At 45.9% G+C, this 15,633-nt stretch overlaps 2 protein-coding genes across 2 annotated transcripts; one reads left to right on the top strand and one right to left on the bottom strand.

Annotated features, from left to right (window-relative positions):
* Positions 1–1,664: 1,664 nt before the first annotated feature.
* Positions 1,665–10,703, bottom strand: LOC111610632 (1-phosphatidylinositol phosphodiesterase-like). The gene is made up of 4 exons (XM_023345346.1): positions 10,620–10,703; positions 8,751–9,587; positions 7,348–8,276; positions 1,665–1,759 (listed from the first exon to the last, which is right to left on the bottom strand). Exons 2-4 carry the CDS (start codon positions 8,783–8,785, stop codon positions 1,665–1,667), a joined length of 1,059 nt encoding a protein of 352 aa, XP_023201114.1. The 5' UTR covers positions 8,786–9,587; positions 10,620–10,703.
* A 321-nt stretch (positions 10,704–11,024) lies between these two features.
* Positions 11,025–15,339, top strand: LOC102234493 (protein OSCP1-like). Its single transcript, XM_023345092.1, has 10 exons — positions 11,025–11,073; positions 11,362–11,516; positions 12,427–12,594; positions 12,664–12,744; positions 12,891–12,994; positions 14,113–14,241; positions 14,311–14,365; positions 14,452–14,597; positions 14,671–14,728; positions 15,155–15,339. Exons 2-10 carry the CDS (start codon positions 11,385–11,387, stop codon positions 15,275–15,277), a joined length of 996 nt encoding a protein of 331 aa, XP_023200860.1. The 5' UTR covers positions 11,025–11,073; positions 11,362–11,384; the 3' UTR covers positions 15,278–15,339.
* Positions 15,340–15,633: the final 294 nt, after the last annotated feature.

The raw sequence follows: 15,633 nt of genomic DNA, 5'->3' as shown, positions 1-15,633 counted from the left end.
GCACCCTATTGGTCAGAAGTGATAAAAGAAATCAACACTAAAATGGACTTAAATTTACGCTGTGACTTTACTGTGGTTTTCCTGGGTAATTTACCCAGGAACTGAAGAAATCTGATAGATATCTCCTGTTAATATTATTAGCAGGTGCAAAGAAGGCTGGAACTCGCAGGTGGCTTGATGTGGAACCACCGTCATGTTTGGACTGGAAGGACATAATTGAGGAAATTCATGCAATGGAGAGACTGACCTTTTCATTAAGACTTGCCACTTAGAAATACAATAAATACTGGAAGAAATGGATCAGTCATCTGACACCAGCGGTATAATTAATGTAATTACATATTTTTTTGTTGCTTATTACTCAACTGCTCCTGTCAAACTAGTTGCTCTGTAATTTTTGTTAGAGGGTCTAGCTGTTCAATGTATGTATGTGTATCTCTGAAACTGCTAAAATGATAAAAATAAAGTATTAAAAACTGTTTTTCACTCTTCAAATTTTAAAAACTGTAGAAAAACTTAAAAAAAAAAAACAAATGCAGTAAGGTTTGACTATGTTTATTTTATGTGTTTGTCTACAGATTCAGCTGAAATTTCTGGACGATATCTTTAGGATATCTGAGCTGTGGCTTGTCCTCCTAACTAAACTCCTCCTGCTCAACAGTTTGGTTTTTGCCATTGACAGAAAATTAAATGTTGTTTATTTATTTCTGCAATTGTTTTTCAGCACTGGATGTTTATTTCTTTTTTGACTTGTGTATAAAAAGTTTAAAAATAATTTAAATAAAATTTTTTTAAAAATCCAATAATGTTCAACATCTGTGTTGCAGTTTGGTTATCGACCAAGATGTAGAAATTTGCTTTCATGTTCCCATTTTGAAGTGGGTGAAGATTGCTTATGGAAAATTAAATTGGTGCTGAGGGTTTTTTCAAAGTCAGATATAATCTGAAGTGACGTCAGTCGGTTTATTGTCTGTTGGTTCCAATTCCGTGTTGGTGCAGCGCTTTATGTCCGCAGAAGGTCCGGATTGGCTAACCGGGATGTTCGGGACAAATCCCGGTGGACCGGTCTGAAGTTCGGGCCTCAACGCCGTTTATTTTGTGTTTGTTTTGGAGTTTCATCTGCAGATGTGCCGTCATGGCGCCGGGTTGATCATGTTCTGCTGCCCTCCGGCCTGATCCGCTTTAGTTGTGGTGTGTTGAAAAGCGGTACCTGTTGTAATGACTGTGGCCACTAGGTGGCGCGCCAGTTGCTTGAAGTAATTTCATGTTTTTGGGTTCAAACTATTAAAAATATTTGAGTAATTATAAATCATACTCAAGTTTACTAAAGAAACATTTAATTAATGCAGACAAATATGATGTTTTTATTACTACTGTCTAATGTTTCTACTGGATTTTTACATATTTTCAGAACATTTTTCAGTACGAAGTTTTGCTAATCAGTTAAATTATCAGACTTTTCTGTGTAATAATCTGAGCCGTTTTGTGGCAGTGGTGCCTTTTCTGTTTTTAAGAGTTATTAAAATGTTTCCAGATTAAAGTATAATTAGTGATAAATGTTAATCATATGACAGATCTCCAGATTAGGAATTTGAGATTAAAATAATCCTAATTTGATTCACATCAGATTATAAAATGACAACAACACCGATTTTAATCTTTTATTAATTCTCATTCTGCGGATCAAAGATGGCGGTTCTGCTGCTGACAGGAGGCGTCAGCGCCCCCGGTGGCAGTTCCGAACTCTCCATGCTGGTTCCTGTTTGTGTTTTATTTTGAAAGGGATTCCAGGCAGAACCACTGGGTGGGGGCCCAGAACTCCAGGTCCAGGTCCTGATCTGGGTTCTCCTGGTTCTGGTTCAGTTGGTTTTACTGGTTCAGTAAAACCAACGGGTTCTGTTGGTTCTGAAGGTTTTACTGGTTCTGGAGGTTCTGTTGGTTCTCCAGGTTCTGGTTTTGTTGGTTCTATTGGTTCTCCTGGTTCTGGCTCTATTGGTTTTCCAGGTTCTGTTGGTTCTCCAGGTTCTGGTTTTGTTGCTCCTCCGGGTTCTGTCGGTTCTGAAGGTTCTCCAGTTTCTGGTTCCTTTGGTTCTCCAGGTTCTGTTGGTTTTCCAGGTTCTGGTTCTGTAGGTTCCGGTTCATTTGGTTCTCCGGGTTTTGGTTCTGTTGGTTCTACTGGTTCAGGTTCTGTTGGTTCTCCAGGTTCTGTTGGTTTGCCTGGTTCTGTTGGTTCTCCAGGTTCCATTGGTTCTCCTGGTTCTGGTCCAGGTTCTCCAAGTCCAGGTTCTGTTGGTTCTCCTGGTTCTGTTTTTTCTCCAGGTTCTGTTGGTTCTCCTGGTTCTGTTTTTTCTCCAGGTTCTGTTGGTTCTCCTTGTTCTGGTTCTGTTGGTTCTCCTTGTTCTGGTTCTGTTGGTTCTCCAGGTCCAGGTTCTGTTGGTTCTCCTGGTTCTGGTTCTGTTTTTTCTCCATGTTCTGTTGGTTCTCCTGGTTCTGTTGGTTCTCCAGGTTCAGTTGGTCCTCCTGGTTCCGTTGGTTCTGGTCCAGGTTCTCCAGGTTCAGGTTCTGTTGGTTCTGGTTCTCTTGGTTCTCCAGGTCCAGGTTGTATTGGTTCTACTGGTTCTGTTTTTCCTCCTGGTTCTTTTTCAGTTGGTTCTCCTGGTTCTGTTGGTTCTCCAGGTCCAGGTTCTGTTGGTTTTACTGGTTCCGTTGGTTCTCCAGGTCCAGGTTCTGTTGGTTTTACTGGTTCCGTTGGTTCTCCAGGTTCAGGTTCTGTTGGTTCTACTGGTTCCGTTTTTCCTCCTGGTTCTTTTTCAGTTGGTTCTCCTGGTTCTGTTTCCCTTGGTTCTGTTCCAGGTTCTCCTGGTTCTCCAGCTTCATGTTCTGTTTGATCTGCTGGTTCTCCAGGTCCAGGTTGTATTGGTTCTACTGGTTCTGTTTTTCCTCCTGGTTCTTTTTCAGTTGGTTCTCCTGGTTCTGTTGGTTCTCCAGGTTCAGGTTCTGTTGGTTTTACTGGTTCCGTTGGTTCTCCAGGTTCAGGTTCTGTTGGTTCTCCTGATTCTGGTTCTCCTGGTTCTCCAGGTCCAGGTTCTGTTGGTTTTACTGGTTCCGTTGGTTCTCCAGGTTCAGGTTCTGTTGGTTCTACTGGTTCCGTTTTTCCTCCTGGTTCTTTTTCAGTTGGTTCTCCTGGTTCTGTTTCCCTTGGTTCTGTTCCAGGTTCTCCTGGTTCTCCAGCTTCATGTTCTGTTTGTTCTGCTGGTTCTCCAGGCCCAGGTTCTATTGGTTCTACTGGTTCTGTTTTTCCTCCTGGTTCTTTTTCAGTTGGTTCTCCTGGTTCTGTTGGTTCTCCAGGTCCAGGTTCTGTTGGTTTTACTGGCTCCGTTGGTTCTCCAGGTTCAGGTTCTGTTGGTTTTACTGGTTCCGTTGGTTCTCCAGGTTCAGGTTCTGTTGGTTCTCCTGATTCTGGTTCTCCTGGTTCTCCAGGTCCAGGTTCTGTTGGTTTTACTGGTTCCGTTGGTTCTCCAGGTTCAGGTTCTGTTGGTTCTACTGGTTCCGTTTTTCCTCCTGGTTCTTTTTCAGTTGGTTCTCCTGGTTCTGTTGGTTCTCCAGGTTCAGGTTCTGTTGGTTTTACTGGTTCCGTTGGTTCTCCAGGTTCAGGTTCTGTTGGTTCTCCTGATTCTGGTTCTCCTGGTTCTCCAGGTCCAGGTTCTGTTGGTTTTACTGGTTCCATTGGTTCTCCAGGTTCAGGTTCTGTTGGTTCTACTGGTTCCGTTTTTCCTCCTGGTTCTTTTTCAGTTGGTTCTCCTGGTTCTGTTTCCCTTGGTTCTGTTCCAGGTTCTCCTGGTTCTCCAGCTTCATGTTCTGTTTGTTCTGCTGGTTCTCCAGGCCCAGGTTCTATTGGTTCTACTGGTTCTGTTTTTCCTCCTGGTTCTTTTTCAGTTGGTTCTCCTGGTTCTGTTGGTTCTCCAGGTCCAGGTTCTGTTGGTTTTACTGGTTCCGTTGGTTCTCCAGGTTCAGGTTCTGTTGGTTTGACTGGTTCCGTTGGTTCTCCAGGTTCAGGTTCTGTTGGTTCTCCTGATTCTGGTTCTCCTGGTTCTCCAGGTCCAGGTTCTGTTGGTTTTACTGGTTCCGTTGGTTCTCCAGGTTCAGGTTCTGTTGGTTCTACTGGTTCCGTTTTTCCTCCTGGTTCTTTTTCAGTTGGTTCTCCTGGTTCTGGTTTTCTTGGTTCTGTTCCAGGTTCTCCTGGTTCTCCAGGTCCAGGTTCTGTTGGTTTTACTGGTTCCGTTGGTTCTCCAGGTCCAGGTTCTGTTGGTTCTCCATGTTCAGGTTCTTTTGGTTCTCCTGGTTCTCCAGGTCCAGGTTCTGTTGGTTCTCCATGTTCAGGTTCTCCTGGTTCTCCAGGTTCTGTTTGTTCTGCTGGTTCTCCAGGCCCAGGTTCTATTGGTTCTACTGGTTCTGTTTTTCCTCCTGGTTCTTTTTCAGTTGGTTCTCCTGGTACTGGTTCTCTTGGTTCTGTTCCAGGTTCTCCAGCTTCAGGTTCTGTTGGTTCTACTGGTTCCGTTTTTCCTCCTGGTTCTTTTTCAGTTGGTTCTCCTGGTTCTGGTTCTCTTGGTTCTGTTCCAGGTTCTCCTGGTTCTCCAGCTTCAGGTTCTGTTGGTTCTACTGGTTCCGTTTTTCCTCCTGGTTCTTTTTCAGTTGGTTCTCCTGGTTCTCTTGGTTCTGTTCCAGGTTCTCCTGGTTCTCCAGCTTCAGGTTCTGTTGGTTCTACTGGTTCCGTTTTTCCTCCTGGTTCTTTTTCAGTTGGTTCTCCTGGTTCTGGTTTTCTTGGTTCTGTTCCAGGTTCTCCTGGTTCTCCAGGTCCAGGTTCTGTTGGTTTTACTGGTTCCGTTGGTTCTCCAGGTCCAGGTTCTGTTGGTTCTCCATGTTCAGGTTCTTTTGGTTCTCCTGGTTCTCCAGGTCCAGGTTCTGTTGGTTCTCCATGTTCAGGTTCTCCTGGTTCTCCAGGTTCTGTTTGTTCTGCTGGTTCTCCAGGCCCAGGTTCTATTGGTTCTACTGGTTCTGTTTTTCCTCCTGGTTCTTTTTCAGTTGGTTCTCCTGGTACTGGTTCTCTTGGTTCTGTTCCAGGTTCTCCAGCTTCAGGTTCTGTTGGTTCTACTGGTTCCGTTTTTCCTCCTGGTTCTTTTTCAGTTGGTTCTCCTGGTTCTGGTTCTCTTGGTTCTGTTCCAGGTTCTCCTGGTTCTCCAGCTTCAGGTTCTGTTGGTTCTACTGGTTCCGTTTTTCCTCCTGGTTCTTTTTCAGTTGGTTCTCCTGGTTCTCTTGGTTCTGTTCCAGGTTCTCCTGGTTCTCCAGCTTCAGGTTCTGTTTGTTCTGCTGGTTCTCCAGGCCCATGTTCTATTGGTTCTACTGGTTCTGTTTTTCCTCCTGGTTCTTTTTCAGTTGGTTCTCCTGATTCTCCAGGTCCAGGTTCTGTTGGTTCTCCATGTTCAGGTTCTTTTGGTTCTCCTGGTTCTCCAGGTCCAGGTTCTATTGGTTCTACTGGTTCCGTTGGTTCTCCAGGTTCAGGTTCTGTTGGTTCTCCTGATTCTGGTTCTCCTGGTTCTCCAGGTCCAGGTTCTGTTGGTTTTACTGGTTCCGTTGGTTCTCCAGGTTCAGGTTCTGTTGGTTCTACTGGTTCCGTTTTTCCTCCTGGTTCTTTTTCAGTTGGTTCTCCTGGTTCTGGTTTTCTTGGTTCTGTTCCAGGTTCTCCTGGTTCTCCAGGTCCAGGTTCTGTTGGTTTTACTGGTTCCGTTGGTTCTCCAGGTCCAGGTTCTGTTGGTTCTCCATGTTCAGGTTCTTTTGGTTCTCCTGGCTCTCCAGGTCCAGGTTCTGTTGGTTCTCCATGTTCAGGTTCTCCTGGTTCTCCAGGTTCTGGTTCTGTTTGTTCTGCTGGTTCTCCAGGCCCAGGTTCTATTGGTTCTACTGGTTCTGTTTTTCCTCCTGGTTCTTTTTCGGTTGGTTCTCCTGGTTCTGGTTCTCTTGGTTCTGTTCCAGGTGCTCCTGGTTCTCCAGGTCCAGGTTCTATTGGTTCTACTGGTTCCGTTTTTCCTCCTGTTTCTTTTTCAGTTGGTTCTCCTGGTTCTGGTTCTGTTTGTTCTGCTGGTTCTCCAGGCCCATGTTCTATTGGTTCTACTGGTTCTGTTTTTCCTCCTGGTTCTTTTTCAGTTGGTTCTCCTGGTTCTGGTTCTCTTGTTTCTGTTCCAGGTTCTCCTGATTCTCCAGGTCCAGGTTCTGTTGGTTCTCCATGTTCAGGTTCTTTTGGTTCTCCTGGTTCTCCAGGTCCAGGTTCTATTGGTTCTACTGGTTCTGTTTTTCCTCCTGGTTCTTTTTCAGTTGGTTCTCCTGGTTCTCTTGGTTCTGTTCCAGGTTCTCCTGGTTCTCCAGGTTCTGGTTCTGTTTGTTCTGCTGGTTCTCCAGGCCCAGGTTCTATTGGTTCTACTGGTTCTGTTTTTCCTCCTGGTTCTTTTTCAGTTGGTTCTCCTGGTTCTGGTTCTCTTGGTTCTGTTCCAGGTTCTCCTGGTTCTCCAGCTTCAGGTTCTGTTGGTTCTACTGGTTCCGTTTTTCCTCCTGGTTCTTTTTCAGTTGGTTCCCCTGGTTCTGGTTCTCTTGTTTCTGTTCCAGGTTCTTTTGGTTTTCCTGGTTCAGGTTCTGTTGGTTTTACTGGTTCTGTTTCAGGTTCTCCTGGTTCTCCAGGTCCAGGTTCTGTATGTTCTGTTGGTTTTCCTGGTTCTCGTTCTGTTGGTTCTCCAGGTTCTGTTGGTACTCCTGGTTCTGGTCCAGGTTCTCCTGGTTCTCCAGGCCCAGGTTCTGTTGGTTTTACTGGTTCTGTTGGTTCTCCTGGTTTTGTTGGTTCTACTGGTTCTGGCCCAGGTTCTCCTGGTTCTCCAGGTTCAGGTTCTATTGGTTCTACTGGTTCTGTTTTTCCTCCTGGTTCTTGTTCAGTTGGTTCCCCTGGTTCTGGTTCTCTTGTTTCTGTTCCAGGTTCTTTTGGTTCTCCTGGTTCAGGTTCTGTTGGTTTTACTGGTTCTGTTTCAGGTTCTCCTGGTTCTCCAGGTCCAGGTTCTGTATGTTGTGTTGGTTTTCCTGGTTCTTGTTCTGTTGGTTCTCCAGGTTCTGTTGGTACTCCTGGTTCTGGTCCAGGTTCTCCTGGTTCTCCAGGCCCAGGTTCTGTTGGTTTTACTGGTTCTGTTGGTTCTCCTGGTTTTGTTGGTTCTACTGGTTCTGGCCCAGGTTCTCCTGGTTCTCCAGGTTCAGGTTCTATTGGTTCTACTGGTTCTGTTTTTCCTCCTGGTTCTGGTTCAGTTTGTTCTCCTGGTTCAGTTTGTTCTCCTGGTTCTGGTTCTGTTGGTTCTACTGGTTCCGGTTCTCCTGGTTCTGTTGTTCCCGGTCCCTCCGGTCCTGCCGGCCGGCCCGCGGTCGGCCCGCAGCCGCAGGTTTCCAGCCGGATGATGTTGCGGATCAGCTGGGCGCTGGGGAAGTCCATGCTGATGACGCCCAGACAGCCGGCGCCGGCCCTGCGGCGGCGGACCAGGTCGCTGAGCTGGCGGTTGACGGACCGGGCCAGCGCCTTGGGCCTCTGCATCGCGGTGGCGGCGGTTTGGGTCAGCAGGATGTAATGGCCGCAGAGATGCCACCGGACGTCTCTGAGTTTCTCTTCTACGGCTTTCAGCTGGTTGGACTCAAAGAAGTAGGAACGGTGGTTCTCCGTTCCCAGGGGGAACTTCTTGTTCTGCAGAAAGACGATCTTCCCTCGGACCTGGCCCAGTTCTGGTACCGACACCTTCCTCCAGATTTTGCCCTCAAACCTCTGCAGCTGCTGCTCCACCAGCCGCGCCGCTCGGTCTTGGTATAGGCCGTGTAGCGTCACCTTCATCAGCACCGCCTCGCCCCCGTTCTCGTCCAGGAACGCCAGAACCTTCTCTACCACCGCGGTAAAGGTGACGCCCTGGGAGAAGAGCCAGTTGGCGTCTCGGATGCCGACCTGCTTGTCGGTGGGAAACCAGATCCCAGCGTGGATGTCCAGATAGCGGATCCCGACGTTCAGCTGCTTTTCCAGAGTCCATACCTGAGTCACCGCGAGCGGCCCTCCGCTCAGCGTCAGGCTCTCATGGGTTCCAGGAACCGCGATGGCGGAGACCGGAGTCGCATCAGGGATGGACGCCATCCACTTCCTGTTGAGGAGACCAGAGTCCAGGTCCGACTTGTCGTTGAAACCGACCCCTGTGTAAACACAGGAGGGCAATCTGGAGGAGGCAACGGTTGGAAGATGGTTACTGCCACAAGTCAAGAGCGTACATTTTCTATGTGAGAGCAGGGGACTCAATATTTGAAAATATGTGAAAGAGAGCAGAAGTTCTGAGAGCAAATATATTAAATTATGTTCTCAAATTGAAAACGTAAATTCTTGACTGAGGGAATTTTACTGCCACAAGTCAAGAGCTTAAGTTTTCTATTTAAAAGCAGGATTTCAACTCATTGCTCTCAAAACTTGTAATGCATGCACCCAAATCTGAATGTAAACACTAAGATCTAAAGGAGAACAGAAAATATTTGAAAGAGAGAAATTTTGAGTGCAAGCATTGCAAGTTTTGAGGACAAAGATATAAAATCCTACTCTCAAACTGAACATATAAACTTTTGATTTTTGGCAGTAAAATTCTCCTGTAGTTGCTGAGTTCCTGCTGGATCTGGAAGGTAAAATGAAGATGAAGACTTACAGAGAGAAGAGCCAGAGGTAGAGCTGGCTCTCCATGCTGGTTTCTGTGGTTAAACCGTTAAAGTCAGGATTTGTCTGGGTTCGTCTTCTCGATGTCCTCACATTGTGTTGGCAGCAGTCACTAGTGACTGAATTGTCTCACAAAGGTAATTGTCTGCTGAGCGGGCAGCTGCTCTGGGAGATAAACGAACATTTGCATGATTTACTCTAATCTAGTCTTCTAAGCGTGGAGGACAGAGACGGACGTCCTAAAGGGACGGCTCCGTTTGGATAGTAAAATGTGTCTCAGCGGCCGGGGGGAGGACACAGTTGGACTCAGATCTGACTCTAGAATACCTTGGTCTACAGAGGACAACCTGGTCAGAGGACAACCTGGTCAGAGGACAACCTGGTCAGAGGACAACCTGGTCCACTCAGTGACTGAAAGATTTCCAAACCCATTTGCATTGGACATTTCTGCTGGTCTGTTGTGTTAGATTTCCTCCATCCTGGTCCAACATGTCCAGAGGACATTGTCCCAGTAGTCTCGTCCTCCGTCAGATGCAGCTCTGCTAAACGTTGACGAACGGCCATCTTGTTTTTGGAGAGAAGAGTCTTTCTCCTTCAACCCTTCCAAGCAGCCATACTGATTCAGGGTCACGACCTTTAACCTTTAACCTGCTACTTGAGGTCTGCAGAGTCTGAGCTCCTAAAGTTTTAAGTTGATGAATGTTTAATAACATTGTTTGAGATGAATTATAGGCTCAGATTTTAGCATCAGTAGCAAAACTTGTCATGTTTTGTTTTCAGGTCAAGCAGAGACGCTAACGAACGATTCCTTTGGGACGGTTCGAGTTTCCTGTAAGATAAGCAGAAACACAAATAGGAGGAAAAACTGAATATCAGATATGATGTAGATGGATATTTAGGGAACAAATACATTTTGGTATGTTTTGGATTCCATACACACAAAAACTCAGTTTAATACAGTGAACCCTCGCTGTAACGCGGTTCACCTTTTACGGCCTCGCTGCTTCACCGAGTTTTTTGTCCAGTTTTCTTTCACAGTGCATTGTGTTCTGCGTCCTGATTGGCTAAACAGTCTCCGCGCTTCTTCTCTATAACCCGTAACGTGCCAAAAATGTTACGGTATTTAAATATAGTAATACAGCTTGGCAAATTTTGGCTAATATTTTTGCCCAGAAGAAAACAGGGCAACAACAACTACTGATAACTACGTTCTTCTCCAGAAAAAACTCACCTGCACCTCAGGCTTCAGAAGAAAAAGCCAGTAGAGGGCGGAGTCACAGTCAGAGGAACAGAGAAATACGCCAGTCACAATTTGTCCTACTGTTCTTCATATTGATGATTAAAATGATTATTTACCGTAGTTATTTGTAAGAAAACTTTCTATTTGTTAAAAAAAAGCTTGGTCCTGAAAACAGGTTTTGTTCTTTGGTTTCAATGTAGAGTATTTAATTATGCTTTATGATAATTGTAAAAAATAAAGGTAACTACTTCACGGATTTCACCTATCACTGGTTCTTTTCGGAACGCAAACCCCACGAAAAACGAGGGTTCACTGTGTAATTAAAAACAATTATTTATGAAAACTTTGACCAAAGTGGAGCTTCTTTTAGTGTCAGGACTATTTGTGAATATGAGCTTTGATGTTTAGATCTGATCAACAGTCCAACAAAGTTGGAGGAGGCCAAAGGTCAAACTTCAGGTGTTTATGGGAACTACAAAACCATTCTTATGATATAAATGCTAAATAAACCACATTTTAATTTATTTTTTCTCTAGATGTCATGGTGGTGTGTTTCTATATGTTTTTGGCCCCAGTTTGGCCCCAGTTTGGCCCCAGTTTGGCTCCACCTCCGTGCTCAACCTGCTGCGTCACTCCAGCGTCTTTATCCCGTCCAATCGGCTTGAGCCGCTCCTCTAATCCTCTTGCTCACCAGCTGTCGCCTCTTGGAGGGAAGCTGCAGGATCTGGATCAGTTCAGATACAAACATGGCGGCGATTCCCAGCAGGAACAGCCAGCAACTCCCAGCTGCCTCTGACCTCTGACCTCTGCTCCGGGAAGTGGGTCGGGACCAGAAGGATGTCGGCGAGGACGCTGCCCCTGGTCTTCATTAACCTGGGAGGAGAAATGCTCTACATCCTGGACCAGCGCCTACGAGCGCTCAACACATCTGAGGACCAATCAGAGACAGGTGGGCGTACCTGGCAGGTGTGGTGGGTGGGGCCACAGCCTCTTCAGTAACTGCTCTGTCTTCCTCTGTTTCATGGGAACCGTTCGCGCTCCGCAGGAGTTTGGTCAGAACGAGACAGGAAACGAGGTACCAGAACTTCCTGTTTAGCTCCCGCCTCCTAGAGGAAGTCGCAGTTCGGCCTAGAACAGAACTTCCTGTTTAGCTCCCGCCTCCTAGAGGAAGTCGCAGTTTGGCCTAGAACAGAACTTCCTGTTTAGCTCCCGCCTCCTAGAGGAAGTCGCAGTTCGGCCTAGAACAGAACTTCCTGTTTAGCTCCCGCCTCCTAGAGGAAGTCGCAGTTTGGCCTAGAACAGAACTTCCTGTTTAGTTCCTCTAATGTTGCTGCTGGACTTCCTGTGTTTCCGGGTGGCTCAGTTCTGAACGACGTGGTCGGCACCATGTTCAGTAAATCCTTCATGGATGAACTCCTGAAGCCTCAGCAGCTGTATTCCCACCGGACCATGAAGACGGTTCTGACCCGGTTGGCCCACTCCTCCATCATGAGGCTGAACCCGGCCAGCATGGACAGGGTAGGACAAAAACAGCAGCTGTCAAAGTAAATCAATAAAACTTTTTTCTGCTAAATTTAAAAAAGGAACGTATTACAGTGGTAGGCACACTTCAGCTAATGCGCTAACAGCTGAGCTAATGTTTTTTAACTTTCAAATTGTTTAAATGAATTATTCTGGATAAATTCTAAAGAGCCAATTTACTCAGCTGTTTTGTAAACTTTCAGTTGAATAAAGTTTGATGTCAGTGTTGAAGTTTTGGTTATTAACTGTTAAGAGTTATTCAAATAGTTAGTTGTTATATTCATGCTCTTATTTTGAAGTATGTCTACACAGTAGTTCTGTTTCCTCTCCTCACATTCTCCTTTTTTTTCTTCAAGAAACTTTATTGAACAAACGGCAGTTAGTATTAATATGACTGTAAGAAAACATTAATAAACAACCAGGAGTGTTAATTAAACAAACACATTAAAAAAAATCCACTTACCTGAAATGCTCTGAGTCTCACCTTGACACATGGCAGGTGTCACCATGGCTGTAGAGCATTAGCATTAGCTTTGCTAAGCGCCATGTTGCTATAGCATTTAGCTTTAGTTTATGCTGAATGCCATTTTGGTAAAGCTCTTTAGCCTTAGCAGACCTAATGTTTATGGAGCTAGTCCAGCTAACTTTTCAGCTAGCGGGGCCTGATGTTTAAAAAAATGTCGTCAATCTGGCCACCAGGGGGCAGCACAGTTTCTAGCAGACAAAGTGAAGGACCAGTGAAGAGAAGTTTTATTTATGTTCCTGCTGTTGTTGCAGTTCTGGTTCCATATCCAGGTTATACAATCAGATCTGTTATCAGCTCTATTTTTAATAAAGTCTGCAGGTTTCTCTGTGCCACCGGGTCCGTGGTTCTGACCCAGAAACTGTTTTTCCTGCTGGCCTGCAGCTGTATGAGCTGATGATCATGGCCTTCAAGTACCAGGTTCTGCTCAGCCCGCGGCCCAGAGACCTGCTGCTTGTCTCCTACAACCACCTGGACGCCGCCAGGGCCTTCGTCAGAGACACGCCGGCTGTCCTCAACCAGGTGGACGAGACGCACAGGAAGATCATCGAGGTGCGCAGCTGGTTCTGGTTCTGTCTGGCCCGGTGAACTCTGAGTGATTCCTGCTGTCTCCTCCTGCAGGTTTACTCCAGATTATCAGACGGAGAATTCCAGCTGCTCAGACAGACGCTGCTCACTTTCCTGCAGGACGTGCACACCCGGGTCAGTACCGGGTCAGAACCACCCGGGTCAGTAAAAGAGTCAGAACCTCCCGGGTCAGTAAATGGGTCAGAACCTCCCGAGTCAGTAAATGGGTCAGAACCACCCGGGTCAGAACCGCCCAGCTCCTGACCAATGTTTGTTTTCAGGTTTCTGTTTTCCTGAAGAACCAGATCCAGAACCCCAGCGGCCGGTTTGTCCTGATGACGTCCGGTCCGGTTCCCACTGGAGTAGAGGTACCGGGACTGATCAGGTGAGGCTGGTACCGGTTCTGTCTTCATAAGTTATGATTATTATTCCTGACCTGCAGGTGAACCGGCCTTACAGAACCGTTTGGACCGACACGGCTCGGTTCTGCTGGGACCTTTAGAATGAAAACAACCTGAACCCGGTTCTGTATGGACCTCCACATCTCCTCCGGTCCATCAGAACCATCATTTAAAGCTTGTTGGGTTTTACCCGACTCAAACAGGATTTTTATGCTTTTTAGTTTTTTCCACAATAAAATAATTTTTAAAAGTCTAGTTTGTTCCTCAGATGTTGGACTTTGGTTCTGCAGCAGGTCCGGTTAGAACCCAGAACGTTCTGATTGTGCATGTGGGGTCTGTCTCTAACGCCCACTGCTGGAGGACTTCCTGATTTCTGTCCAATCAGAGAGCAGAGACACGCCCACTCTCTCCCAGTAGATCTCTCCTCTGATTGGATCAGGAGAAACTGGACCTGCAGGTTCTGTTTGACCCGTCAGAATAACGATCTGTCAAAAATGAGCAGCAATAATCTGAGTTATTTAGTCTGTTATAAGAGAAACTAAACCTTATTAAATATTAACTAGCAAGATAAATCTTAACTAACGAAACATTTAAACTAAATATTAATCATACAGCTAATAAAAAAATCTGGAAAGTTATATATTTAGTTAATAAGCAAAATATTTGTTCGAAGCCAAGTAATTAGCTCAGAGGTAACTATAAGCGGAAGTGGACTATCAAAATAAAAGCTGGGTCTTCCGTTTCATCTCGTCTCTTCATCTTTGTTTGTTTTCTTGAACATTTCAGCTTAAAACAAACAATTAATGTTTAAAGGCTAAACGGATCTACAATTTACCAAGCTTTTATTTTGATAGTCCACTTCTGCTTATTGGTAAATGGATTTGTACATCAGCTAAACATTTAGCTTGAGCTAGCTAAATATGTAGTTTGTGACCTAAATATTTAGCTAGCTCAGAGCTAAATTGGATCTAAATTAGTTTGTTCACTAAAAATGAATTTCAAGGTAAATATTTTGCTTGCAAATTAAACATTACGTTTGAAACTGTGACATTTGAATGCCTGAGTAAAATATAACCCATCTGATGAGCTGTCGTCGTTCCAGGACCTTTGACCCCAGAGGGAGGGAAGTGGGTCGGAGCGAGTTCCTGCCTGGAGGAACCTACAGCGGTTCTGTTGGTGAAGGATCGTTTGAGCTGAGCGGAGACAGAGTTCTCAAGCTGGGCCAGAATCTGTAAGAACCCTGAGCCGGTAACATACTGCGGCCGCACCCCGCTCCGCCTGACCCCGCTTCCTGTTCCAGGTACCAGGCCGAGCGTCCGGAGGAGACCCAGACGTCCAGAACACCTGGAGCCCAGGTAACCGGTCTGAGCTGGTCCAGACCAGGCGGTTCTGGTTCTGTTTGGTTCTGGTTGAACCCTGCTGTCCGTTCTCCGTCCTGCAGCCGGACAGAACCAACCCGCTGGCCAAGGAGGAGCTGAACCTGCTGGCCCGGCTCATGGGCTGTATGAAGGCCGGGTCCGTTCCCGCCGCGGCGCCGCGGTTCCAGATCAGCCTGTTCCCCTCGGACCCGGAGGAGGATGAGGAGGGGTGAGTTCTTCCTCTTCAGTTCCCGGTAAATCTGGAGTTGTTCCCGCTGACTGGCGTTGTGTCTGTTGCCCAGCGGCGCTCCAGCAGGGCAGGCGGCCATCTTCCAGGTGATCAACATCCAGGCTGTGCAGGTGGGTCAACACGGCTGAGCTCTGATTGGCTGCTTCTGCTCCACTGAGGCCCGTTTGGACCGGAACATTTACTGGTTCTGATTGGGTTTATCGCCCCCTGCTGGCTGCTCTCCGCTCAGCTTGGTGGACTTTTCCTTTAAATATCATTTTAATACATTACAATATTTAAAAATGTTCAGTGGGCTGGATCATTTCTGAACCAGAACCACAACAGAAAACATTTTAAAGTATTTTTAATGTTTCTGCATAAAACAGAGACTGAGGAACGTTTAGCTTCAGTAAATCAGCTGGAAAAGTTTCAAATGGAAACCAGTTTCATCAAACCTTCACACAAATAGAAACTAGCGTCTGAGTTCTGGGATGAATCCGGTCGGGTCAGAAGTCCCGGTGTTCTGATCTGACCGGCCCGGGTTCTGTTTGATCCAGGATGAAGAGGCGGCATCGGCGCTGGCCCGGATCGCCGGACAGTTTACTGATGAAGAGGCGGAGCTGGAGAATCCCAGAGGCAGTAAAGGAGATGACCTGCTGGCCATGATGGATGACCTCTGACCTCTGAACATATTATCTCCTTTAAAACACGGAAAACCAATAAAATATGAAGTGAAAATGGAAGTTTGTCTGAATCAGAAACATTTTAATTATTTTAACTTCAACTGGATGTTTCCAATAAAATCTGAACTTATTAGTGATTTCTATAATTTTGGAGAATTTCTTCCTTTAAGGCTGAAATGTGTTTTTGTTGCTTTAAAAATGCAACAAAGTTAGTTTAAACTAGAACTAGTCTAAAATAAATGAGAGTAAATGGAATATGAATACAGACGGTAACTAATAAACAGAACAATCCAGATTCATATTGAGGTCATTTTATTTCTGAAGCACATTTTCAGCAACAAGGCAATTCAAAG

The sequence above is a fragment of the Xiphophorus maculatus genome, chromosome 13, assembly GCF_002775205.1.
Source record: "Xiphophorus maculatus strain JP 163 A chromosome 13, X_maculatus-5.0-male, whole genome shotgun sequence".
NCBI classification, from domain to species: domain Eukaryota; kingdom Metazoa; phylum Chordata; class Actinopteri; order Cyprinodontiformes; family Poeciliidae; genus Xiphophorus; species Xiphophorus maculatus.
The sequence above is the reverse complement of the archived record's forward strand: the minus strand, read 5'-3'. Positions and strand labels throughout refer to the sequence as shown.